The sequence below is a fragment of the Anabrus simplex genome, chromosome 3 (genome assembly GCF_040414725.1).
Source record: "Anabrus simplex isolate iqAnaSimp1 chromosome 3, ASM4041472v1, whole genome shotgun sequence".
In the NCBI taxonomy this organism is placed as follows: Eukaryota; Metazoa; Arthropoda; class Insecta; order Orthoptera; family Tettigoniidae; genus Anabrus; species Anabrus simplex.
Genome location: NC_090267.1, coordinates 485,798,913 through 485,825,743, shown reverse-complemented (window position 1 = coordinate 485,825,743; position 26,831 = coordinate 485,798,913). Strand labels below are relative to the sequence as shown.

Here is a 26,831-nt window from a genome sequence, read left to right as displayed (position 1 = left end):
TACAAGGAATGTTTTATCACAGAACCATCAGGTTGCGTGCATATGTTATTGTGTAATATGATATACTTTTGGATGGACTGCTAGAGGGAAGGGCAAAAGGGGTGTCATTATCAAGAAGGAAGGAGCATGCTTTGGACTTGACTTGAATTTTTTCTCGGGGGCGGAGGGTGATTACTGATAATCCACTTCAAAGTTGGCACCTCTGCGTTATTTAAATACTTTCAATACTATCACTTGGACAAGGTTTTTCACACTGTGTATTTGCAAAATGTATATTATCACTCCAGAATACAGGTAAAGGTGCCCGTACACTTGAGAGTAAACGCTGGCGAGAACCTCTCGATAGCAGTTACTCGCCAATGGACACAGTGCCGAGAGCAACTAACGGAAATTCGCTCGTAACTCTCCGAGAGCTAACTTGTCTCAACATCCTCGCTAGTCGACACGCACTCCCCGGCCTTCTCGGAGATTAGCTCACCAGATACGAACTGTGTTCGAATTGTGGCGAAGCTATCGAGAACTTGGTTCTATTTTCAATTTCAAGATGACTAAAAATTGGTCACTGCAGGAAACAAAACTGTTAATTGAAATGTATGAAAGTCGAGAAATTTTGTATTGTGGCTCAGGTGGCAGCGCACCGGCCTCTCACTGCTGGGTTCCGTGGTTCAAATCCCGGTCACTCCATGTGAGATTTGTGCTGAACAAAGCGGAGGCGGGACAGGTTTTCCTCCGGGTACTCCGGTTTTCCTTGTCATATTTCATTCCAGCAACACTTTCCAATACCATTTCATTTCATCTGTCATTCATTAAACATTGCCCCAGAGGAGTGCGACAGGCTTCGGGCAGCCGGCACAATTCCTATCCTCGCCGCTAGATGGGGGATTCATTCATTCCATTCCTGACCCAGTCAAATGACTGGAAACAGGCTGTGGATTTTCATTGTGAAATGTACCGATTACCGTGACAGAGTGAAGAAACATAAAACTTTAGAGGAAATAGGAGTGAAGTTTTCGTGTTCCGGAGCTGAAGTTCAAAGGAAACTTCACAAGGAATTGGGTAACTTAAGTCTGTTTAATAAAGGTGAATTAAGAGTAAATTGTTAGTTTTCATTTTTCATTTTCAACATCAATTTGCATGGAAATGAATATATTGTAATGATTGTAGCCTGGTTATTATTGTAATAACAAGTATATAATATAATATATACAATATTTAATCACTAATGTGGTCCTCTCTATTGTTTAAGGTATCTCAAGAATTAAAAAAAAATGAAAAACAGAAAAATTGGTAGCAGGACAGATGACAATTTCCAAAATAGTTTCTTTTTTTTTTTTTTTAAAGAGAATAATCACAGTTGCTGCGACTTGTCAGTAGTAGTGTGATAACATTTTGACCGCTCTTCACTCTCTACAGGTGCAGAAGTGGACAGGGTGTGACGAGAACTCCTGAAAGCTATCTTGGCGAGGGGCTCGCCAGGTACTCTCGATAGTTATTCGGGCCTAAATTAACTCTCAAATGGACAACAACCTGAGAGCGGATATCGAAAGTTACTCTCCAAGTTAATCTCAAATGGAAACCCACCCTAAGGCCATAACACCAGCGGACCGTGTGTATGCCTTCAATCTTACGCGTCAAGTCGATGTTGTCTCAACACGATTCCCCTTATATAATATTACCTCTACACGAACAATAGACGGCGATCAGTCCCAATCACATTTTCGTAAATCAGTGGTTTTACGGGTTATGTGACATCGGCAATGCGCTCAAATATGTGACTCAGACTTTTAAGTAATCTAGTTCTGTGCGGAAAACGCATCGATCGGCGGTTTATTTTAAATTAATTATCAAAATGATGCCTTTACGGGGATCCCCATCACAGTTCCCCATTCGGAGTCTGCGTACTTAGTTGGTGTAAGCACGCTACTGGTGCTTATATAATCAAATGGTAACGTAATTTTCCGTACGTTAAACATTTATAAACAACTCGAATTTTGGCAGAGGTCTATTATGAAAACATATGACATGCCAAGATTTCCCTTACTAATTATTATGCATATATCAAAATCTTATAATACAAATCAAGCTTGCACGTTGGCATTGCCGTGTTTCGGCCAGTTTTAGTGGGTGGAGTTATTAGTATTGATTTTCTTTCCTTGTCATTTTTCATAACTCGCTCTCTTTCTGGGGATTCCTCCAGCTATGACGGACTCATGTTTACACCAAGTTGGAGGCTTTGTGCAAACAGATGCAACCTAATGCAACTTTCTGTAATATGGACAAGGGAGCTTGACAACAGTTATTCACCGCCTAAAATAATTATTAAATAAATATGTATATGACCGATACGGTCACACTATGGGGAATTGGTAAGTTTGGGGAATGTTGTCACTTGTCCAACCCTAGGAGGAAACATCCTTATTCCCAATCATCAAGTTGATTGGCTCCTTGGCTGAATGGTCAGCATAATTGCCTTTAGTTCTGAAAGCCCCAGGTTGGATTCCCAGCTGGGTTGGGGATTTTAACTTTGGTTAAATGCTCCAGCTCGGGGGACAACTGTTGTTTTTCTTAATACAAATCTTCATTCACGTACAGCACATTACATTGCAAATCACCAAAGGAACACACAATAATGAATACATCCCTTCATATAGAGTTGGCATCAGATGAGGGATCTGGCCAAGAAACTGTGCTAAGGTGCTGATAATTAATTGGGAAAAGCTCAGGGCTGGGAAGAACAAGAATATTTCCAGTCAAAAATCAAATCAAAATATCTTTATTTGCAAATGAGGTGTCTACATTATTGTCAAGCACTAAATTTTAAATTAACAAGAGAAGAAGAAAATTTTCCTAGAATACTATATTATACAATTAATGCTAACAATTTTTTCTATTAAACACACATCATTCTCAATAAATTTATATTGTTTACAAAATTCTACTTATATTATCTCCTGTACTTACAAACATAGTCAACTCATATACAATATGTGAAATTACTTCTAATAATACTATACAACTGATATAAGATTAAAATTAACATTGCTTTTATTTACATACTTATATTTTACCCATTTTGGAACCTAAGTAGCATAACGACGTGCTGCGTCTTAACCAGAGCCCCTTTTCCCACCACTTGTCAGAGTTCCTGAAGGGCCTTCACAGCTACCGTAGCGGTCCCAGGGCCCTCGAAGTCCCCACTGTACTTCTACAGGCAGTCCCCTAATTTGGCTATCCAAACTCCATAGATAGATCAGGGGATGGAATTAATTTAATCACACACATTTTTTATTTACAATATCTTGCACTGGTCGAATGCCCTCTAACATTTCATTTATTTTCTCTGTTGCTGTTTATTCTCTTCTTGAATATCTGTACAGATTTTGGAAAAGGATCAAACACTACCCCAGGTAAACTGTTCCACTCCTTCACGCCCTTCCCAATGAATGAAAATTTACCCCAATCCCTTCTGCTAAAATTCCTTCTAATTTTATACTTGTGGTCAGTTCTGCCGATATAATGACTTTCCAACTGAAGCCTCTCACGTATTTCTCTCTCCATGCTTCTTCTCCTGTATAGGCTCTATATAATCCTAGAAGTCTAGTTTTCTCCCTTCTCTTACTTAAAGTTTCCCACCCAAGTTACTCTAACATTTCTGATGCACTATTTTTCTCCTCACGTCCCCTGTTACAAATCTTGCTGCTTTCCTCTGCACACTATCTATTTCTTTTATTAGGTATGCTTGGTGAGGATCCCAAACACTGTTTGCATATTCCAATAATGGACGAACCGTACTTAAGTAACTTTTCTCTTTTAATTCTTTGTTGCATCCTTTGAGTAATCTCATTATGACATGTAACCGATCTGTATGCTTTCCCAACAATGTCATCAACATGACCCTTCCAGCTCAAATCACTTTCAAATCTCACACCTAAGTATTTGCACTTGCCATCTCTTGGGGATAATTTCCTCATCCAAAGTATATTCAAATTCAGTTTTAAAGCTCCTGTTTGTAAATGTTGTAACAGTTGATTTGCCTCCATTAACCTTCATATTATTTTCTTCAACCCATTGTTGGATACTCTCAAGGTCCCTATGTAATTCTGAACAATCCTCAATGTTATTTATTTCCCTATAAACAATTATGTCATCTGCATACAATCTTATTTTTGATGTTATATTGTTCCCTAAATCATTTGCATATATTAAGAAAAGTAACGGACCGATTATACTACCCTGTGCAATTCCCTTCCAAACTTTCTCTTCCTGCAATACATTATTTCCTACTTTGACTTTCTGAACCCTTGAATTTAGAAATGGCGTCTCCGAAGACCTTAAAATAGTAGTTAGTGGGACGTAAAACAAGTAACATTATTTATTATGAATTTAGAAATGTTCTTATCCAACGTATAACCCTTATGTCCAATCTTATTCCCTCCAATTTCTTTAATAATATTCCATGTTCCACGCTATCAAAGGCTTTGGAAAGATCTATGACTATGCAATCTAACTGGCCTCCTGAATCCAACTGATCTGATATGTCCTGCTGAAATCCCACCAGTTGTGCCTCACAAAGAAAATTTCTTTCTAAACCCATACTGGCTCCTCATGAACCAATTTTTATCATCACATACCCCTCTGATGTACTTTGCTATTAAACTATACTGGTTAGGCTGATTGGTCTGTAGTTCTCTGGTTTCCTTTTATCACCCTTTCTTTTATAAATTGGTATTATTATAGATTCCTTCCATTCCGGTCCATTTATTATTTATGACATAGTCTAAGAGTCTAAGTCTAAGAGAAATTTTAAATAAGGCACTATGTACGACCCCATTGTCTTGAATACCTCCCCAGTAATTTGATCACTTTCTGCTGCTTTTCCTTGCTGAAGCAGTTGGATTTCTCTGAAAATATCTTAATTTGTGAATGAGAAGCTTCTTGTTTCCCTGTGTCTCTCCTTCTCTATCTTCTGTTACGGTTTCCAACTCCTGACAATCGTCTACTGGATCTCTGAATTCCCTACTAAATAGATTTGCTTTCTCAGTATCTGTTAAATAGTGTTCACCCCTTTCTCCCACCATTGTAGGAATTTGGATTCCTTTTTGATTCGTAATATATGAATACAGCTTTTTCCATTTCCCTTTGTGGTCATTACCCTCTTGAAGTATGCCATTCATATAATTCTCTTTTGCTTCCTTTTTCACTCTATTCAGTTCCCTCATTAGCTGTTTTCTAGTTTCTCTATTTTCTCTACTCTCTTTGATTTTCCTGTTTACTATTCTACATTTTCTTTTTAATTTTCTTTTCCCTTGTATAATAAACAGGGTCTGAGGTCATTTTACCCTTCTTAACAGGTACAAATCTCTTCTCTCCTTCTCAAATGATTCCTTTAAATTTAGCCCAAAGTATATCCACATTATTCCGTTCACTTATCCAACAACTGAATTGTGATTTAAGGTAAGTCCCAAATTTATCAACTTTAGTTTTTCTGTATAATTTCTTGTCTTGTGTGACCCTCTTATTAAGCATTTTTAGGTACGAGTCCTACATCTATTATTACAGCCTCATGGTCACCTATTCCTTCAATTACCTCAGTTTTATCAACAACTTCCCATGGTTTAACCAAAAATACATCTAGTAAGTTATTGAGACGAGTCGGTTCTTGTACTACTTGTGTAAATCCTCCTTCCCAAATTAACTTATTTGCCAGTTTCTGTTCATGGAGCTCCATTCTATTCAACTTCAGGCACGTTTAGATCTCCCCCAATTATTACCATATCATTATTGCTTTTATGAGTGTAATCTATTATTTTCTCAAATATTTCCCTGTCTCTTTCCTCTCTTCCAGGCCTATATGTTCCTATAATTCCCATCTCCTCCATATTATCACAAACTAAGTTTATCCCTAATATTTCATCCCTTTCATCAGTAAACCATTCATGTGAACAATAAGTTTCCTTTACCAGAATAAACACTCCCCCCTCCCATTTTATCTCCTCGGTCTCTACGATAGACTGTGTACCCTTCTGGAAATACTTCTCTATCACCCACCCCTTCTCTCAACTACGATTCCACTCCTATCACCAAATCAGTCTCATAAGATTCCATCAATGTACCAAATTTTAATTGTTTATTTACTATACTCTGACAGTTTACCAAGAGCAATCTCAGACCCCCTTCCTCCCTAAAACTTGACTGTTGCAATTGGGTAATGTTTGACTCATGAGTTGAGAACTTTCAACACAGTCTGTTTATATCCATGGAAATCGTAATGTCAACTGTAACCCAGGATAGAAATGTCCCAACTGCATTGTGTAGGTTGTAGGTGTACCGGTACCTTGAATTGTGGACATAGTCACATCCTGACAAATGAAACCAGGTGATGTCCAACACTCTCGGTTCGCACCAGTCACAACATCCAACCATTCAGGCATGTTCCTCATTAATGCTGCAATGTCCTCTTGAGGAATCATCTCTCATTCTTCCAGTGGGCCTTCCGTAGATCCTGTTAGTAGTACTGACAAACCCTTCTCTCAGGATGGTCCCATAGATGTTTATAGGATTCAAACAACAGAAATCTCCACTTCATCCAAGAACTGTTGCACACAATTTGCAACATAAGGGCTTGCATTGTCCTGCGTTAGTGTAGAACAGTCACCAATAAATGGAGCAATAGGCATAAAATGCTCCATAAACATGTCCTTCACATACGAATATGCACCACGAAGACCAAATCTGTCCTTGCAGTAATATTGATTCCTGCTCACTCCGTCAGAGAACCGCCCTGAGAAAGTGTCCTGGGTGAGAATTTGGTAGGAGAGTACCTTTCTCCAGGCCTTCTCCATACCCTTTTCTACAATCAAGTGATCACAAGCCAAATCGTGACTGGTCAGTAAAGTCCACTTCTACTATTCAGCCTTGATGTTTCCTTGTGAAACACAGTAAAGCTGCGTGATGCTGTTTGTAGAGTTCTGGGCCTTGAGTGGTTCTTCTCGATTGAAGATTGGGGAAATGTTATTCCCTCACATCCACTGATGCGTTTTCTGGGTTATGCAAGGAAAAAATAAGGCTAGGGCAGTAAACAATCCACCCTATCACCTATCTCCCCTATCCAAAAAATAGGATGAAGTGCAAAACTTCAGTGAAATAGATCATAACACATCTTTTCTTCATCATTTATTATATGTTTTGTTTTTCTTGCCTCTGTGTGTGCGCGTGTGTGCGCGCGCGCGCATGTGTGTGTAGCATGCAGTGGGCGAGTTGGTTGTGCGGTTTGGAGCGTGCAGCTGTGAGCTCGCATCCGGGAGATAGTGGGTTTGAACCCCACTGTCGGCAGCCCTGAAGATGGTTTTCCGTGGTTTCCCATTTTTACACCAGGCAAATGCTGGGGCTGTACTTTAATTAAGGCCACAGCCACTCCCTTCCCATTCCTAGGCCTTTCCTGTATCATCGTCGCTATAAGACCTATCTATGTCGGTGCGATGTAAAGCAACTAGCCACTACAAATCATTGTATATTATTGTAATTTCACCCTTGCTGTGAAGATGTCTGTAATAAGTAAGGAAGATCTTCTCTGAATGCCTGTGCATTTCTGCTGTTTAGAGAAATTTCTCTATATTGTCCCTTCCAATTAAATTTATTTATTTATTTATTTATTTATTTATTTATTTATTTAATTTATTTATTTTACATTTTATAACTTACATTGGACCACTCGAGTCAATTAATGCAGAGGATTTTTACATTTTTGTCAGCCCAATATTTTTTTCATTTGGAGAGATGCTGCCATTTTTTTCTTCAACTGAAAAAACACCCTTCTGTTAGACTATTTATTAATTTATGGATGTTCTAATTATTCTTCTTTCTGTCCTAAGTATTTTGCCTATTTCAGCTTTCTTAGTAGTTTTAAAAAATGGTTTCACTAGCATAATTTATTGTATTTGTGGCTGTGTGTCTGTTATATACAATGTCTTAATTTAGCTGCTATCGATACGCTGTTTTTATTGTATGTAATTTTGGTAATTTAATTTTTGTTCGGTTTATTTATTCTGTTATGCTAACCTGGTTTCTTATGTAGATTCATCATCATCTTCATTTCCCGTTTCCAGCTTCCTGGGTCGGGTTGTGAATCAAGGACCTCCATCACTGCCTGTCTCTCCACCACTCTTCTCCGTTTTTAAATACATCTTCTGGTTTTCCTCCCCTCTTTTTGATGCACTTTTGCACTGAATCTGTACACCTCTTTTGGGGTCTTCCTCATGGTCTCTTTCTTGTTAACTTTTCTGAAAAAGCTGTTGTTGTTGGTTTTTTTTTGGGGGCACTCTCTTCTCTCATTTTCATCATATGCCTATACCATATTGAGATTATAAGTGATAATTTGTCCTAAATACGTCACAATTTTGATTTATTGTCTATCAGTTATTTTATTTACCAGTGGAGGATCAGTAAACATGATCTCAGTTTTCAAAGTTTTATTGTTGTTATTATTATTCATAAGAACTCCTCATTGGTTGGTCATTTTTTTTTTTTTTTTTTCTTCGATAGGAGTCTTGTAATCATTGCTTATTTTTGCTCCTTCTGCTTTCCAGGCAAGCGATTTTTCTGATGTGGATGATTGGCCGACTCTTGGTGGTGTAGAGGTCAGTATTACTATATCATTTGAAAGTTTTGTTAACTGCATGGGCAGCATATATTTTTATTAGATAGTACAGTAAGAAGGGGTTTGCTGCTTAACTTGTGATGTTACTTTATAACCACAGGTAAAAATTGGAGCCATTATAGTAGTCAATTTCAAAATGTTGAGCTGTTCTGTAACTATGAGGTTTTTCAGTGTATTGAAACTAATTCCAGATAAATTAAAGGAGACAATACCTGAAAAGAAACCAAATATTTAGAAACAGATTATACCTGAAATAGATACCATTTAATCAAAAACAGAATGAAATGTTTTATTCCTGAAATATCAAATTCTATCAAATCTTACTTTTAATTTTAATTTTTATTATTTGTTATTTCATGAATTGATGAATATTACGAATAAGTGTAAGATCATGTTGAAATTCTGTGTACACTTCCGTAATAATTGTTGAAATGTTGTATATGACCTCAAGGCTACAAACTACCGTGTTATGGCTACCTCACATATGGGGCCGCTTCGATCACATTGCTGGCAAAGGACTTATTGCTCGTTTCCACCTCATTAGGATTGCTCCATTAAAGGGACACTAGTTTTTATTGAATTATTTCTACTATGTTACTATGTCAAGTTTTAAGAAGTGTGATTCGCGTGGCGATGGTTTGATTGCCAGAAAACTTCTGTCGATCAATTGTCGATGACCGGATTGCCGGCGATGGGATTGCCATAAAAATTTGGTACGTGTGGCAATGCGATGATGTAGAACTATCACAGAGTGCCTGCGCATGTGCACCACAGCCTCAGTCACATATACTTCACAGCAGACACCATTGTTGTACAAGTGTGTTGCAGTATTCAGTTCTTTTTCCGGGTTGAACTGTGTTGTTGTTTTCTGTACATTCCGTACAGTTTGCCAACGTTTTGAATACATTGCAGTATTCCTTGTCAAGGCGACTGAAATACCCTTACAACTTAATTTGCGTCCACCTTATTCAATACATAAAAATTGTTGCGTAGATTTAATTACAACATATATTTCAATCAATACTAGTTTCAATGTACCTCTGCGTCATCATCAGCTGATAGAAGTTTGTAGAAAAATTGACAATCATATAAGTTTATCAACGTCAAATTGATCACAATTTAAAACCATATTAACAACATCAAACTGTGTTGAAAATATACTGTCTCTAATTTCATATTTTCTACAAGTCCAAGACTTGCGAATCTTATGCTATAAACTGATAAAAACATATGTAAACTGGTTTGCTCACTTGTGATATCAAGTGGATTTAAAAGAACAACAAAATAAAATAGAATAGTCTTGAAGCACCATGGGCTTAATTTATCGCACTTCTTAAAACTTGATGTAGTAACGTAGTAGAAATAATTTTATAAAAACTAGTGTCCCTTTAATGGAGCAATCCTAATGAGGTGGAAACGAGCAATAAGTCCTTTACCTTCCACTCCTCCAAGGGCCTTCATGGCCTGTACGGAGGTGACTTTGCTTTGCTTTAGGTTGGTCGTGTAGTGTGTCTGAATATGAAGAGGGAAGTATTGGGACATACACAAACATCCAGTCCCCAAGCCAGAAGAATTAATTGGACGCGATTGAAATCCCCGACTTGGGAATCGAACCCGGGACTCTACGACAATTCAGCCAATGAGTCGGACAAAATAAGTAAATAAATAAATATCTGCATTAAATTCAAATGATACAAGGCTGCCTATGATGATACTGTGTGGCAACCTTCATTGTTTTTGCACAATTTGTTCATGGTGTGCAATTTGGTTTGAAAATTAGTTTATTTATATATTTTTCTTTGAAATTGCAAGAATATGTTAATTTAGGAGGAGACTAGAAGTGCAGAGAGTTCCATCTCTTGGCTATCATGCCTACGTGTGTTACATTTGTTTATGCAGAATTGTTCTGTGTGTTTCTGGTTGACTGTGGGCATTTATGAATTAAAATGGACTGGACTGACGTGCATAACTGTTGTGATGTGCCACTTTAAGAGAGAAATCCTATGACCAGTCCTTCAATCTTTCTCTGATATTGCAATTCCATACTGCTTCTGAAAAGAAAAGAAAAAAAAATAGAGACTAATAATGTTTCACTGCCTCAGAACTCTCCATGATGGATTGAAAGTGACAAGATAATATTTATAATGTGTTGGCGGCTTTAAAAAAAAAAAAAACACCTGTCTGATTAAACTTGAAGTAAAAAATAAAACATTTAATATCTTCAGAAAATTTAAGCATTACCTGTTACAAATATTAACTCCCAGTTACATGCACTACCTATGCTCCAAAAATTGCATGGTTACATGCAGAGTGGGGAATCCCTCAAATTGTAGATTTTTATTTCTAGTTGGCTTACAATGATACATACATTATTTAGATGAAAGTATATGCCTCTGTCAATTAGCTGTACAACTGTTAAGGATAGGGGAGTATTATAAGACTCCTGTTTATTTTATGGATTTTACCATGTGATTTGTATGTTAAAGGAGGAAGTGCCATGGGAATTGGGTACTTTTCCAACATTTCTGTGGGCTGTAGAAGTCTGTAAAATAAACCGCAATCTGTGTGACCAGTGTCAATAAAGTGGTGTGAACTTTGGATCCTCAGTGCTTGCTTATCTCCTAGTGTTCATAGTAATATATACTGATTTAGTTATCCTTTTATCTTTCAGCGGAAAACTGGAGGTGGCTCCCCTGTTTCCAAAGCCAATGGTCATATGAAGGCGAATACTAATGCCAGTTCAGACAGTGTACCTCCTGTGGACACTTCAGAAAACAAGAAGCCAGAGGAAAATGGTACAGAAAGTGACGGTGTGGAGAACAAACATCCCAATATTTCTCGGGCTGCTGTTACAGAGGCAGCAGACAGACGGAAGAGGAGTGAGTAAAATAAGTTGACTCTTACTGTTATGGTGCTTGTGCAATGTAATTGAATTATGGATTAAAGAAATATGCAGCATAGAGATAATTTTGTGGCTGTTATTGAGATAAGTTGCCAAAAGTGATTATTTTTATATACATTTGCAGTATGTTAACACAGTACGGCAGAGGTCAGTGATTTAACCCAATCACTGCCAAACCCGTTATATACGTTTTGGTGCCGTGTGTACTTCAACGATCTCACAAATGAATGCGATATAATGTCATGCTTTGAGATTCCATGGAAATGCTCAAAGAAGTTCTATACTGTAGATATACCACTCCATTTCGCGAGTTTTGAAAGCGATCTGGTGTTAATTCAGCTTCGTTGGAGTGGAACATCTTTCCCGCTAACATGTACCCATCATGGCGTCTTGAAGTATACATTCATCTCTTGTTGCCAAAGAAATTGAATGTTTCTTCATAAATAGTGATTCTGGAGGGCTATATTTTGATAATGAAGGTGGAAAATATCTAAGTGGCGACATTGAACTACACGAAAGCGTGAGACAAAGTAGTAATGATGAGTCTCATGCGCAGTTGTCACCTCTTCCTCAGATAAATTATTTTTTCCGCAAATGTAAATGATTTTGATATTACCAGTTCTTGGATAAATAATTTTATATTATATATCAGTAATAGTATCACCGAGTGGGGTAGCCGCGCGTATTAACATGCTATGGCTATGGAGCCAAGCTCTGCACACGGCAGGCGAGTGGGTTCGAACCTCATCGTCAGCTCTCTTGAGAATTTCTTTTCTTTTCTTTGTGGTTTCCCTTTTGCACTCCCAAGTAAATGCTGGGACAATTCCTATTCATAAGCCTCAGCTGATTCCTTCCATTTCTGTACCCAATTTCATTCATCATCATCATCATCATTCATTCATTTCATATTCATTACCTTCTCAACTGAGGTTTGCGTCAGGAAGGGCATCAGGTCGTAATATAAGGTGTAAAATATAACTTCACTTCATCCCTGACATCGTATTGGGCTCCAGGGCTAAGGGGACGATATGCATTCCATTAATATTATCAGTATATATGTATCTTTCAAAGTGCTTCTTCCTATAAAAAAAAAAGCGGCCTACAGGGCTCGGCTGGTCATCAAAACTCGGCAGTGAAAAGGTTAAAATTCCTTGTAATTCAAGCTGGTCTTAGGACAATTAAATGTTTTCAAAAAACCAGTAAAGTCCTGCTTACTGTATGTATGTTTCTAAAAAATATGTTCTTCGTTTACAATATACATTCAGAAAGGACCTTGCCTTCACACCACTACTACAGTATAGCACAGGTACCTTTAGGCTGATTTTTGAGGTGTCGATGTGTTGTTTCTTTGATAATCACTTTATTAATTGAGGTCACGCACCCACCAGATGTATGACTTTCTGTGAGAAAAATAACCCCCACCCAGTGACAGCTACTGTATCACTAAAATTAAATGACTGGGAGGCTGACAGTTATTTCAAAGAGTAGCGTGTATACCTGTACATTTGGTATTCCCAACCTTGATTGATGTTTCAATGGTTGAAATGGTGAGCGAACCTGAATGCCTGAAGAGACTGTACCATTGATAATGCACAAGAAAGGTTTTGGCAGTGCGTTATGTTTAGTAACAGGCAGAAGCTACGCAGACTAACACTGCTTCTTAGCTGATGGTGCAGTGTTGGTGCTCAAAAATAAAAGCTCTATTTTTAAAACAAAAGCTATGAACAATTTCTTTAAGATTTAAATTCATAATTTTCTTTTGAAATTGGTATTATTAGCCCTTATCTAACATATATGCACTGTTGTTCAATTTTTTGTACTATTTAAATATTTATTCACACAGTGCCCTTTGATTTGTTACCGTGTAATCCAAATTTTTTATAAATGAAGATAGCATCAGCCACAATTAGCTCAAATTACCAAGGCTCTGCTGTTTCGTTGGAGTTACAATTTTTGCTCAGGTTTTAAATCAATTCAAGTTATTAATTTTCCGTGACAGTAATGACGTACATTAAAAGTAATGTTTTCACTTTCTTTATTCCTTCCAGATAATAAGCAGAAGTGGGTACCTCTTGATGTGGACCTGAAAGCTCGTGGGAAAAGGGAACATTCTCCGAAATTTACTGGTGGTTACTACAGAGACAGAAATGGTGATTATGGTAAGTATTGTAAACATATGAGATTTTTCATTATTGTAGGATCTTAACCCCTCAAGCTGGTAATATTCATTGACCGTGCAGTACTCCCACAGCAGTAATTATTTCTAGCACGTGGCCACAATTTTATTCAGATTTGGTGTGCAGTTCTTGTTGCTGTAATGTGCCAGCTAACAATCACAATATTATAAATATATTTAATGATCAGAAAGTAAATCAGTCCATTGGAATAACTCACCCACTTAGAAATCCAGTTGAGTGTGGAGTGTTTATCAAAACACACACCCATGCCACAGTCTGAAAGATGCTCTCCTTCCTCTTTTTATTCTTTGTGCAAACCACACACATCTTATCTTAGGATTTTCCCTTCTCAGTAGGAGGAATTTCTAACGATGAAGTGCCTGTCTACGATTTGTTTTTGTGGTGGGTTGACAGGTTGTCTGCCAGCTGATGGAGCAGGTGGAAGTAGTTGTTAGTCTAGTTGGTAGATTAGGTGCTGAAGTTGGGGATTCTGTGGGCTGTGAAGTACATAGGACACCACTTTAGTTGGACCACATTCACCTGTAAATAGATTTTTGTAGGCGCATATCAACAGGTGTCCATGACCACTCCAGTTGTTCATCACTAACGCGCTCACTACTATCTCCATTGTTCTCTAAGTAACTGCTTTCAAGCTGTGCATAATCCTCACTGACACAGTCAGTCAGTCACTTGACTCAATCTCATCACTACTTTCAGCTAATATCTTCACTAAACTTCCTTAACACAAGTGTAAACCTCAAGACATGTCTGCTATGCTGGTCACTGTCAGCTGACAATAGGCCAACAAAGTGAACTTGATGAAATAACTTCTGTTATGCACGACCCACAAATGATACAGTACTATTTAAAGAAGGTTCACTTCAAGGAGACACACTCTTCACTTCGAACTATACTAATAGTTCACATGGACAGCCGACAGATGGCAGGACTTCCTGTGACTTTGACAATGTGAAATTTAACTATCAGAAGGCTACAGTAATATGTCGGTTTCTGAATACTTTTGTCATTGATATTCCCCGTATGAAAATTGTATGTACAGTCGCACTGCAGGGAAGAGATTCTTAACCCAAGTTCAGATATGTTTGGTTGTGTGATAACTGTTGATATGACAACATCCCCTTGAGGCAAAGTTTACACTTTTTTGTGTACATATAACACTAAAGCTTTGTAGTAAAACCACAAGTTGTTGGGGTGGTCAAAGTGCACTTCATGCTTGCGTTCCTAGCTTCAAATGCGATTTTGACTGAATTATCGAGTGAGGACTAAGGAGCCTGGCACCCAAAGAAAACTTGAGGGCATTGTAGTATACATGTATGCTGTAGTTCTCATTGCTGTAAAAGCAAAGTTGCTTAGATGTTGGGAGAGTTTGAACCATTGAAATAGAGCTGATTCAGGAAGATTATACAGGATACTTGGAAGTGATGCCAATTTTTAAAGCAACATTTGATTTAGCTTCAAATTTTGTATTTACCTCTTGTCTTTCTGTCGTTCTTATATGGCTGAAAATCCATAACCTGTTTCCAGTCATTCGACTGGGTCAGGAATGGAATGAATGATGAAGCCCCCATCTAGCAGCGAGGATAGAAATTGTGCCGGCTGCCGAAGCCTGTCGCACTCCTCTTGGGCAATGATAAATGATTGACAGATGAAATGAAATGATATAAGTGTGTGTTGCTGGAATGAAATATGACAGGGACAACAGGAGTACCGGGTGCGCCTTCTGCTTTGTTCAGCACAAATCTCACATGGAGTGACCGGGATTTGAACCACGGAACCCAGAGGTGAGAGGGCGGCACTGAGCCACAGAGACTCTTCTTATATGGCTAATGCTACTAAATAATGTCTCTTTACATACCTCCCAAGTATTCCGTTTTTTTCCATAAAATGCACAGATTTTGAGTGTGTTTCACGGTTGTACGGATGAACTATTATTATTATTTATAAATTTCATTTTTCGTATTGATAGATTCAATGTATAGACAAGAAATGTGTCTTTCCACCAATCGATACACAATTTATTGTAAATAGATTACACTAGTACCGGTTTCGGCCCTTAACGGCCATCATCAGCTAGTACATAATTATATTACAGCCATTAGACAAAATCACAAAGATGTTGTGTTAGATCATCCGGATGTCTAATGGGGAATGGAAATAAAATATATTGCGGTAGTGTGAGGTTAAAATATCTGTGATCAAAGGTGGTGGTGAAGGTTACAGTAAACTAAAACCTATTGGGTGTACATTGGACATGAGTACATTAAACACATTAAAACATATAGGCCACAGTATAAAACACTTAAACCACTTATCTTACAAGATCTACGGGAAACCCACACACACCTTAAATACCATAGAAAATGACTCCATTCATCCTAACACACACTAAAGAGCATTCTATTATAGCATGATATATAGGGCTTGTAATATCCCAATGACAATAGAAGAAAATAATGAATTAAAATTAATCCACGACATAGCCAAACATAATGGATATAGCAAAGAAATGGTCAACAAAATCATTCACAAAATAAAATCCCAACCTAAAACCAAATTAACTAAAACAGCCAAACCTAAAAAGATTATTCCCTATTTACCATAAACAACACCCATATATATACTATAACTAATATTTTTGAGGAGCACAACCTGAAAATAGCATTCAAAACCACACACAACAGCACCAACACTATACACAACACCAAAACAGTCAATAGTAATAATAAATACAACGAATCAGGTGTCTACCGTATTAAATGTAACAACTGTGACACGAGTTATATTGGACGTACAGGTAGAAACTTCACCATCCGCTACAATGAACATAAAAATGCAGTAAAACACAACCATTTCTCATCAATAGGCCAACATGTAGAAGAATCTAAGCATAGTTTCACAGACATCAATAACGATATGACGATATTAAACGTAAACTCTAAGAGCCCCCTGCTCATCATAACCGAAGATTTCTATATTTCTTTGGACCAATACGCTAATCCCAATCATAACATTGACATTACAGAGAAAACCAGCATCTACTTTGATAAAGCCATTCCTACGTTAAAGAATGACTATCTCAAAATAGTAAACACACGCCCCAACAAACCGATGAATCACAAGCCTGACCCCTCTCCTACCTCCACAAAAGCCACTCCTTCCCCTCCACCTATATCCCTCTCCACAGCTAACATGAGCCCCAGATGCACTCGTAGTAGAACACAGCAAGTCTCCAAAACATATCGGTACATGACCTCCACAACAACAATAGTAAGTACTCCTTTCATTTTCTTACATACACTGGGCATTCCTTCATACGCACACTGTACTTATATTAGCTTATCTTTACAGATAACAACCATAACGAGCATAGACGAGAGAGGTGTCGCCACCAACAGCTCCTAAATTTAAACTCAAGTCTTGCAGTTTATCATAAAAAACTTACTGAAGTATATCAACAGTTGGATTACATAGTACTCAAATTTTTTTTTTCATGACAAGGGTTCTTACCACGTATCAGTATGACATATATCAGCCATAGAACAATCTCGAAGATCACCTTATACAACTAAATCGACATGATATAGAAGCACAAGAACCACAAAGAAGATTGAAGAATGAAATCCACGCAACACAAACTCAAATTTTAATAAGCTTTTTAACATATAAATTTTTAAGTGTTTTATACTGTGGTCTATATGTTTTAATGTGTTTAATGTACTCATGTACAATGTACATTCAATAGGTTTTAGTTTATTGTAACCTTCACCACCACCTTTGATCACAGATATTTTAACCTCACACTACCGCAATATATTTTATTTCCATTCCCCGTTAGACATCCGGATGATCTAACATAACATCTTTGTGATTTTGTCTAATGGCTGTAATATAATTATGTACTAGCTGATGATGGCCATGAAAGGCCGAAACCGGTACTAGTGTAAAATCCATTTACAATAAATAAGTATTGATCAGTGATACACTTCTCTTGTCTATACATTCCAGTGGTGTGGCGAGAACCCCCAGGGCACAGTACTCACTGCTACTTCTGTTCTGTGAATGTGAAGGGTATTAACAGCAGCAACAAAGGTAACATTGTGTATCGAAGCAATATTTGATCTGCAATTTTACCCGTTCCTTATGACCCTGATACACCGGTACCACAGCGTCCAGAACATTTACAGGATTGTCCCTCTTCTGAATCTGATGCAGAAATAGTGGGCACTAACTCTGACTGTGATTTTTTCCCTGAATGTGTTGAAAAAGAACCAAGACTGTTCGAGCAAAGTGCATTAAATGACTATTTTGAGATCTTGGCCTTACAAAGGAATCTGCCAAGTTACTCAGGTCTAGACTTCATGAAAGGAACATATTGGCACCAAGGACGACGTACTATTGGTAAAGACATCGCGAACAAGAATTTACACCCTTCTTTTCTGAAGAGGGAGCCTTGGTTTACTGCAACAACATTCCGAAGATTATCTTTAAAGTAGGAGCACCACAGTATGACCCTACTGACTGAAGACTTTTCATCGATGCCTCAGAGTGTAGTTTTAAGTGCATTCTTCTTCACGATGAAAACAAACTTGCATCCATTCCCATTGCTCATTCAGTTATTATGTGAGGAACATATGGAATTGCAAGAGACTATCCTCATTTTTTTTGTATTGAAAGTCTGTTAAAAGGAGAACAATAACACGTTGACTTAGGGAAATCTCAAAATGCCGTTGTGTAAACTGAAGTACCAAGAACACAAGTGATAGGTATTCTGTTAGGTTTACAAGGAGGTTACACAAAGCACCCCTGCTTTCTGTGTGAGTGGGACAGTCAAGCAAGGTTACATCACTGGACTCAAAAAGGATGGCCACGTAGACAGTGGATTGTAGGGTCGAAAAACATGAAACAAGAAACTCTTGTTCACAAGAGCAAAATACTGTTAGCTCCGCTTCATATCAAACTAGGGCTTATGAAGCAGTTCTTTAAGGTCCAAAACAATGATGGTGAATGCTTTCAGTACCTGTGTCATCGATTCCCAGGCATCAGTAATTCCAAAATCAAGGAGGGTATTTTCACAGGTCCAGATATCAGAAAACTTTTCTGATGCTAATTTTGAAGAGAATGTGATCAAAAACTTGCTTGGAAACACAAAGGATTCAGGCTACAAACAAATGGTGGATAGATTGCTTGTTTCTTTTTCAAGATTTAGGCTGCAAAATGAGCTTGAAAGTGCACATGTTACATTCACATCTGGACTATTTCCCTGAGAATGTAGAAATGCTGAGCGAAGAGCAAGGAGAAAGATTCTATCAGGATCTACAGGAAATGGAACGCAGATATCAAGAGAAATGGAACAAAAACATGCTGGCAGATTACTGCTGGTTACTAAAGAGAGAAGGTCCAACTACTTCTCACACACAAAAAGCAAGGCAAAGATGTTTCTTGTACTAAGATAGGACATCATAAAATTGAAACCGTAGACTTACCATTCTCAGTATGTTATGAGGCTTAATGCGTGGTAAATTTTGGTCCATTTGACTGTGTTTTTTTACAGATCTGTTAACACAGTACACTATATATCTTTATATTATGTTCATATGTATACTAGTGTAGGCCAAAAGCCTGGATTAAATTTCAAACCTCTCCGCAGTGCTCATATGGAGTGAGGGCATATGACGCTGTTGATAGTGATTCATCCGTCGGATGGATACGTTAAGCCTTGAGCAGACCCCTTGGTGCTATTCGACAGGAGTAGGCTATGTGCTGGCACCGGGTTTCACCCTTTCCCTACTATCATATATCACGTCATTTATTTAATCTCATTAACTCCTCTGATGAGGTTGACGTCAGGAAGGGCATCCTGTCATAAAAAAACCGCCACGACAGATTCATCTCGCCTCATACCCGACCCGGTAGGGAATTTGGACAAGGGTTGGACAAACACAAAAGTAGACCAGTGTAAAATAGGAGTGTTCAGATGGGTGAAAATAATAAGAAAGAAACGTTCTTTACATGTGTTAATAGTAATTTTGCATGTGCGTGTGCTGCATATTTATCAAATATTCATTTTGAATTTGTACAAAAACCTGATGTGATAGGGGAAAACTGACTTCCGTTCCAGAATCAGCATGCCCGAAATATAAAAGATCATTACGTAGACTACATGCAATGATTGGAAAGTATGAATTCGCAGGTCATTTTAATTGACATGTTTAGTTTAATTTTGATGGTTACCTTCATATTATGACGCGCAAGTTTAAAGTGCAGAAAAACACTGTTTGTGTACTGTGTGAACTGTTCCAGTGTAAAGTGAAAACAGATGCTCATCAAAATGTAACTTTGTGTAAGTATTTAATTTCAGGGGTGATCATAACATATATTGACTTGAATTGGTGCTGTTTGTAATTTCTTCCCTTGCCGTCCTTTTTCACTATGTCAGGAGACTTTGCGATGCATGCGCGTGGTGTTAAACAAAATTTCCGCTTTAGGATCATCTGGATTCCTCTTTTCGAAAGTTGGCAAGTATGCTTTTTATTTTTGTGGGGGAAAATCTCCTCTTTTGAGAGCAAAGATACGTACAACAAACATTTGCATTATTTCATGTATCATGCATATGAGGTGACCAGTGACACTGTTTCAAACTATGGAAAGTGTATAAAGTTCTCAATTTGTGGTGTTTGTATTGCAGATTACTACAGTAGAGATGACAATGATGGCAATTGGAGAAACTTGGAAAACTCTGAACGTGGTGGATCTTTTCACTACAGAGGAGGACGTGGAGGACCTCGATTTAGGGGCCGAGGACGTGGCGGGGGAAGAGGCACAGGCAGATGGCCTTACCGCCGTGGCGGTTCAGTGCAAAGTGAAACCGATTATCCAGATTACCCAACAGAATATACTCAGGTATTGTTTTTTTTATTATTTTTTATTTTTATTTTTATTGGTTCATTATGTATTGATTGGGAAATATAAGAATATTCAATTCTCAGTTGGTTTTGGGCTGGGTGGGTCTGAGAGTGTAAACGTTGTTCTTTTGAGCCCAAGTTGGCAGGTTTGATCTCTACTCAGTCTGGGGGTATTTTGGTGCTCAGATACACTAGCCTTATGTCTGTAGATTTACTGGCAGATAAAGGAACTCCTACAGGACAAAATTCCAGTGTCTCCCAAAACTATCAGAGTAGTTGGTAGGACATAAAACTAAAAACATAAGACTATTTTCATTTGGTGAAAATTTTGGAACCTTCCATGCCAGCTCATGTTATATTGGGTCCTCATAGTAAAAGTCATTGATTGAATTTTCAATTACCGAGAGAGTTGGCCATACAGTTTGGGGTGCGCAGCTGTGAGCTGCATTTGGGAGATAGTGGCTTTGAACCCCACTGTTGGCAGCCCTGAAGATGGTTTCCTGTGGTTTCCCCACTTTTGCACCAGGCAAATGCTGGCCACAGCCGTTTCCTTCCCACTCCTAGCCCTTTCCTACCTCATCGTTGCCGTAAGACCTAACTGTCAGTGCTGCATGAACCAAATTGTTGTAATTTTCAATTGTTAGCAGAAGAAAACTATCTTTAAAAAATTAAGTATATATATAAAAATTGAAATACAGTAGAACCTTGATTATACGTTCCTGGAAACTACGTTTTCCCGTATTATTCGTTCAAATTACATGGTCCCACGAGCATCCTAATTAAATCATGTTGTAAAAATCCTGCATTATCCGTTCCTCAAAGAAACAATTTCCCGGCTCTGTCGTCCTGAAATTTCAGTACCAACAACGCTAAATCATCAATCACGCGTTTTTCAAGGAACTGTATCTCACGAAAGGATGGCTGTGGCATACTTACGGATCATGATGTTAACGTCCCGCCATTGCGGTAATTTGAGGAAGTAGCCTACTGTACTGGAAAAGCTATCGGCGGTGAACTTGCATAAGGGACCATCTTAGCATCGCATTCGGATGGTATTGTTTAGAGAATCCTCGGAAATCATAAAGCAGAGCGTGTCCACAACAATTGGAAGGAGACAGAGTGCATTTTGGCAGCTCTACTTTAAGAGGAACGATTCTTCAATTATTCGTACTTGCAAAACATCTACATTATGTCCAGGGTTAGATGTTTATTTTTTTAAATACTTTTTCTGAGTGTCTCGCCGAACAGGTTTTCGGCACTTCCCTCAGGACGCTGTATAGTCGCTGGGCTTTCAGGTAGAAATCGAAACTGCTCCTTCTTAAGCAACACAAATTTAGTATTTCAATATTATCGTATACGATTATGTTATTGAGACCAGAAGAGTTCGGCTGATCGAAGTTGCTGAACTGAAAGAAGTTTTCAGAGGAAACTGACGAATTTCCCCAAGATTTTTAAGTCACGTACTGGTAATTAATCTGTGAAGCCGGTCCTGCGGTCTAACTTGCTTGCCTCTCACTCAGAGGGCCCGGGTTCGATTCCCGGCCAGGTCAGGCATTTTTACCTGGATATGAGGACAGGTTCCAGGTTCACGTGGTTTTTCTAGCGGTTCTGTGCTTTTCCCCGTGTCAGAGTCGTATGTTAATAATGTATGAGACATACCGATCTGTTTTGTATGGGGTAGCGTCACGTATTTTGATGCAATTTTGTTCATTCGTACTTCATAATTTTACTCCTTTAATTGAGGAGCTATTTAATGGTGAGATGCCGACCCCTGTCTAGAGAGCCAGGAATAACGGCCGAGAGGATTCGTCACACTGACCATGCGTCACCTCGTAATCTGCAGGCCTTCGGACCGAGCATCAGTTGCTTGGTAGGCGGAAGGCCCATTGGGGCTGTAGTTTGGTTTGGTTTAGGGGTGTTTGTAAGATTGTTATATATATTTCATTTTTGTGATGTTTAACCAAATTGTTGATGGTTCATTCGTTCCCGGATTTTCCGTTACCCGTGTTGTACGTTTTTTTCCGTGATCCCTCCAGAAATGGAGAATCAAGGTTCCACTGTATGTTGATGTATTTCTTTCAGATCCTCTACAATGAATGCTGAATCTGTCTTTAAAACTTCAAACTTCCATCTTGAAATCTAGCTAATATAGACCTACCGTATTTACTCCCGTATTAGACCCCCCCATTTTCCCCCCACTTCTACAGCCAAAATAAGTAGGAGGGGGTTCAATATGCGATAAGCTCTTATTTTGTACAGTGAACATGACTTCTAGGCTATAACCTGCTATAAAATGTACATGTAACATACCTGCCAACCCTTCCGATTTACCCGGAAACTTTCCGTATTTTAACTCGTTTTCCGATTTATTTTTATCTTCCTATTTTTGACCAATATAACCTCCAGTACAGTCAATACTCTTCCCCTAGGATAAAGGATAAATTCTTATGTACTTGTGTAATTTACCCAACCTCATTTTCAAGCGTATTTCGTGAGTGTATCGTCCGACGCCTTCATGTATCGTGTTTCCTGCTTGCTACAGCAGCACGTGTGCTTTGCGACGGGATTCGGGATGGCAATCGTCCTACATCAAGAAGCTAGTGCGCGCTAGCGACACAGTTAACCGGGATGAAAAAATTACCTTCTTATTGTGTGGTTCGTGCACTATTAACATTGTTTCTGTGCGTAATTCCGTTGGAGTTGTAGGCCACGTGTTTTTTCTAGCGGTTCTGTGCTTTTCCCCGTGTCAGAGTTGTATGTTAATAATGTATGAGACATACCGACCTGTTTTGTATGGGGTAGCGTCACGTATTTTGATGCAATTTTGTTCATTCGTACTTCATAATTTTAATGAGTGGAATGTGATTCAGGGAGTTGTGTCGGTGACAGTTTCTGGTATTTATGGCCAAAAAAAAAAAACACAACAAACATTATCTCCTAACAATCATTATCTCCAAGTGTTCAGAGATACCTATAAATTTCTGTTCATCTTACCGTCTGATAAAGGAAAATATTATACGTTTTGTTGCGTGTCGGTGTGACATAAATATTATTATTTGTATATAAGTGTCCTAAATGAGAATGATTAGATGCTATCTCTTGTAACCATTTTTACGTTTTCTTAGTGTAAGATTTTAAATTTAATGGTCAATTCGCCGTGTAACTATAGGACTTTTTTCATCGAGACCGTGGCTCATTATACGCGATAAAATTCAAGAATTAAAAAAAATTTCCTATTTTTTTTATTTCTAAAAGTTGGCAGGTATGATTATCTCCAAGTGTTCAGAGATACCTATAAAATTAAATTTCCGTTTATTTTACAGTCTAATAAAGGAAACTATCAGCGTTTTGTTCAGTGTGTCTGTGTTTATACAGTGGAACCTCGATATCTCGAATCACCTCAGGAGATAAATATTATCGAAATTTTGAGATAGAGAGAATCCGGTTTTTGAGCATAATTGAACATAATTGAATCACATGTATCTATGGGCTTTCACTGAATATATTATTTTTTTAACAGTACTTAAAAATATACAAGGAAACTCTATTTTACGGCATCACTTTAATTATAACACTTATTATAGTAACTTTTTACAAGACAGAATACAGTACATATAGTAGTGAAACAAGAAACATAGCTCTGTTAATCCATTAGTCTCTTCTGCTTGTTACTGTTAACCTTTCCTTCCTTCACGTTGAAACCTCTCGTCAATACCACGTACCAAGTTTCGTAAATGGAGTACCGAGCTCGATAGCTGCAGTCGCTTAAGTGCGGCCAGTATCCAGTATTTGGGAGATAGTAGGTTCGAACCCCACTGTCGGCAGCCCTCAAAATGGTTTTCCGTGGTTTCCCATTTTCACACCAGGCAAATGCTGGGGCTGTACCTTAATTAAGGCCACGGCCGCTTCCTTCCCACTCCTAGCCCTTCCCTGTCCCATCGTCGCCATAAGACCTATCTGTGTCGGTGCGACGCAAAGCAACTAGCGTAAATGGAGCTTGTCATCCGTGACTTCTGGGGCTTGCTTTCGTATGTGACCGGTAATTAATTGACACCCGAGAAACGGTGAGGCTTTGCCGATTTTCCGATCATTAGAAGTTCGAGCTTTCGGTTCCTGTCATATTAGTTCCCAGCTTCACTGTAACCCTTTCTCTACTTGTTAACTGTTCCGGCGTGTCGTCATTCGAAATGATGTCATCTGCTCATCCATCTCGTCAGCCATGCACTGCGTTCGAGACCATTCGAGGTCCTATCTTTCTGAAACTCTTAAAAATAGATTCATTTCCAACTAAAGATTGCAAACAATGAGAATCTATTCCTCAATAGTTTCTTCAGATGGTCTCTGATATTCCCAGTTGGTGTATGCGTAGCAGAAACCATTCTTTCCGAATAAAGCTGTGCTGTTGAAAGTGTGCCAAAGCGCCAGCTGATAACTAGCGTATGTTGCGAGTTGTACTTCCAAATGTAATACGTTGTGACTGGAAGCATTCTTCAGATAACTGCGGCTATTGAAAGACAGACCTTTATTTTTAAGTATGTTTTGTTTGGCGTCTCTGAAAATTGTTAAAAGTGGGGACATAAAATCATCATTATTATTATTATTATTATTATTATTATTATTATTATTTGTTAGGTACGTTAGTGAGTAAAGCAATCATTATGATTGGATTGTTTTTATCATGTTTTAAACTACTTCTCTCCAAAAAAATACCTATATTGGCCCAAGTTGCGAGATATTAAACAATCACTTTGTTAATGATCTCGCCTGCTATATTAATAGCAACAACCGTGAACATTTCTTAACTAGAGTAAACTCGTTTAGTCGTGCCCCCAATGGAGGGGAGTTGTATGTACCATTTTTACCACATAGCAACCTTATTGCCATTCGTGAATCTCTGGCAGTACGGTACTGGAAATCGAACTCTGTCTCCCGAGAAAGGCAGCTATATGTGCTGACCATTACGCTGACGGATACTCTGAACTACAAAACATAGACATACAGTATAGCATGATTTATGCATGCTTGCAATGCGCGGGTCTGACACGAAACTATGCACCTACTGGTATTTGTGTGATGTCATCAGAACTGCAGTAAGGCTTGTACTCTCTCCAAACAGAATTGTTGTTGTTCTCTGACGAATTACGTTTGGAGGTCTTGTATGCAAGATTTATTTTTTTCCATTTTCTTCGTCTCAAAAACCAGCGGGAGTCTAATACGCGAGGGGTCTGACATTAAAGTAGGTACAGTATACTCCTAAGCCCTGGCATGAAAGATACACAAAGGTTTCTTTGAGATATAAGGAAAAATGTGTTCGTACAACACAAAGTAAACTACAGCATAAACACGTTTCCTATGTAGAAATTTAATTTTGGAATCCGATAGCGAAGGTAGCCCCCCCCCCCCCCCCGACCCTTGTGCACTGTTATTGAACTGCCATATACTAGGAAGCTATAAACTTTTTTGAAGATACTTTTAATCGGTGGAAATCAGACTATGGTTTCCTATGGGATGAAAAAGTTACGTCCCTGTGGTTTGGGTTCAATGTAAAACAGCAGATCCAGTGGCTATGATCGCAATATCAACAGTTGGTTAAAACTACAAGCTTTACTTTTGGTTAGGTATTCTTTGGTAAATTTTTGCTCACAAAATTTAAATTACAGTCAAATGGTCTAACTTGGACATTTCTGGATGGTTCAGTTATGCTAAAGTTATGAAGGTTTCTTTTTTTAGGATATCAAGTAGAAACATGTTTATATGCAGAGCCAACTTTGATTGAATTGAGCTACCTTTTCTGTCCAAGTGAGGGTAATACCCCAAGTTTAGATATTTGACTGGAAGAAATGAGCCATAAATGTTTTCATGACCATGCATCATGACAGTTTGAAAATTTACATAGCCCTACGTGATGTAAGGCATTATGCTCCTGCTGAAGTTTAGGGCCAAGTGAATAACTTACGTTATTGTAGACTACACCACCATAATCAAATACAGTAGAAGTTCATTATAGCGAGAATTCATAATTGCGAAAAATTTACTCGTTATAGATGATTGTCATTATATTTGATTTTTCGTTTGTCGGGGAAAAACCCATACACATTAAAATAGATATGAAACTGCAATAATTTTGTTCAAAACTTGCTTTTTCGCAGATGGTATCCATACTAACGGCTTAC

General features: G+C 38.2%; 1 protein-coding gene across 3 annotated transcripts in view; it reads left to right on the top strand.

Moving 5' to 3' along the window:
• The window catches only part of larp (La related protein), a 414,361-nt gene that overhangs the window by 172,318 nt on the left and 215,212 nt on the right, over window positions 1–26,831 (top strand). For all 3 annotated transcript variants that reach the window (XM_067143616.2, XM_067143618.2, XM_067143617.2), the window contains exons 3-6: window positions 8,586–8,636; window positions 11,328–11,535; window positions 13,607–13,717; window positions 20,442–20,656. In XM_067143616.2, coding sequence (XP_066999717.2) covers window positions 8,586–8,636; window positions 11,328–11,535; window positions 13,607–13,717; window positions 20,442–20,656 — 585 coding nt within the window. The remainder of the gene's footprint in view (window positions 1–8,585; window positions 8,637–11,327; window positions 11,536–13,606; window positions 13,718–20,441; window positions 20,657–26,831) is intronic.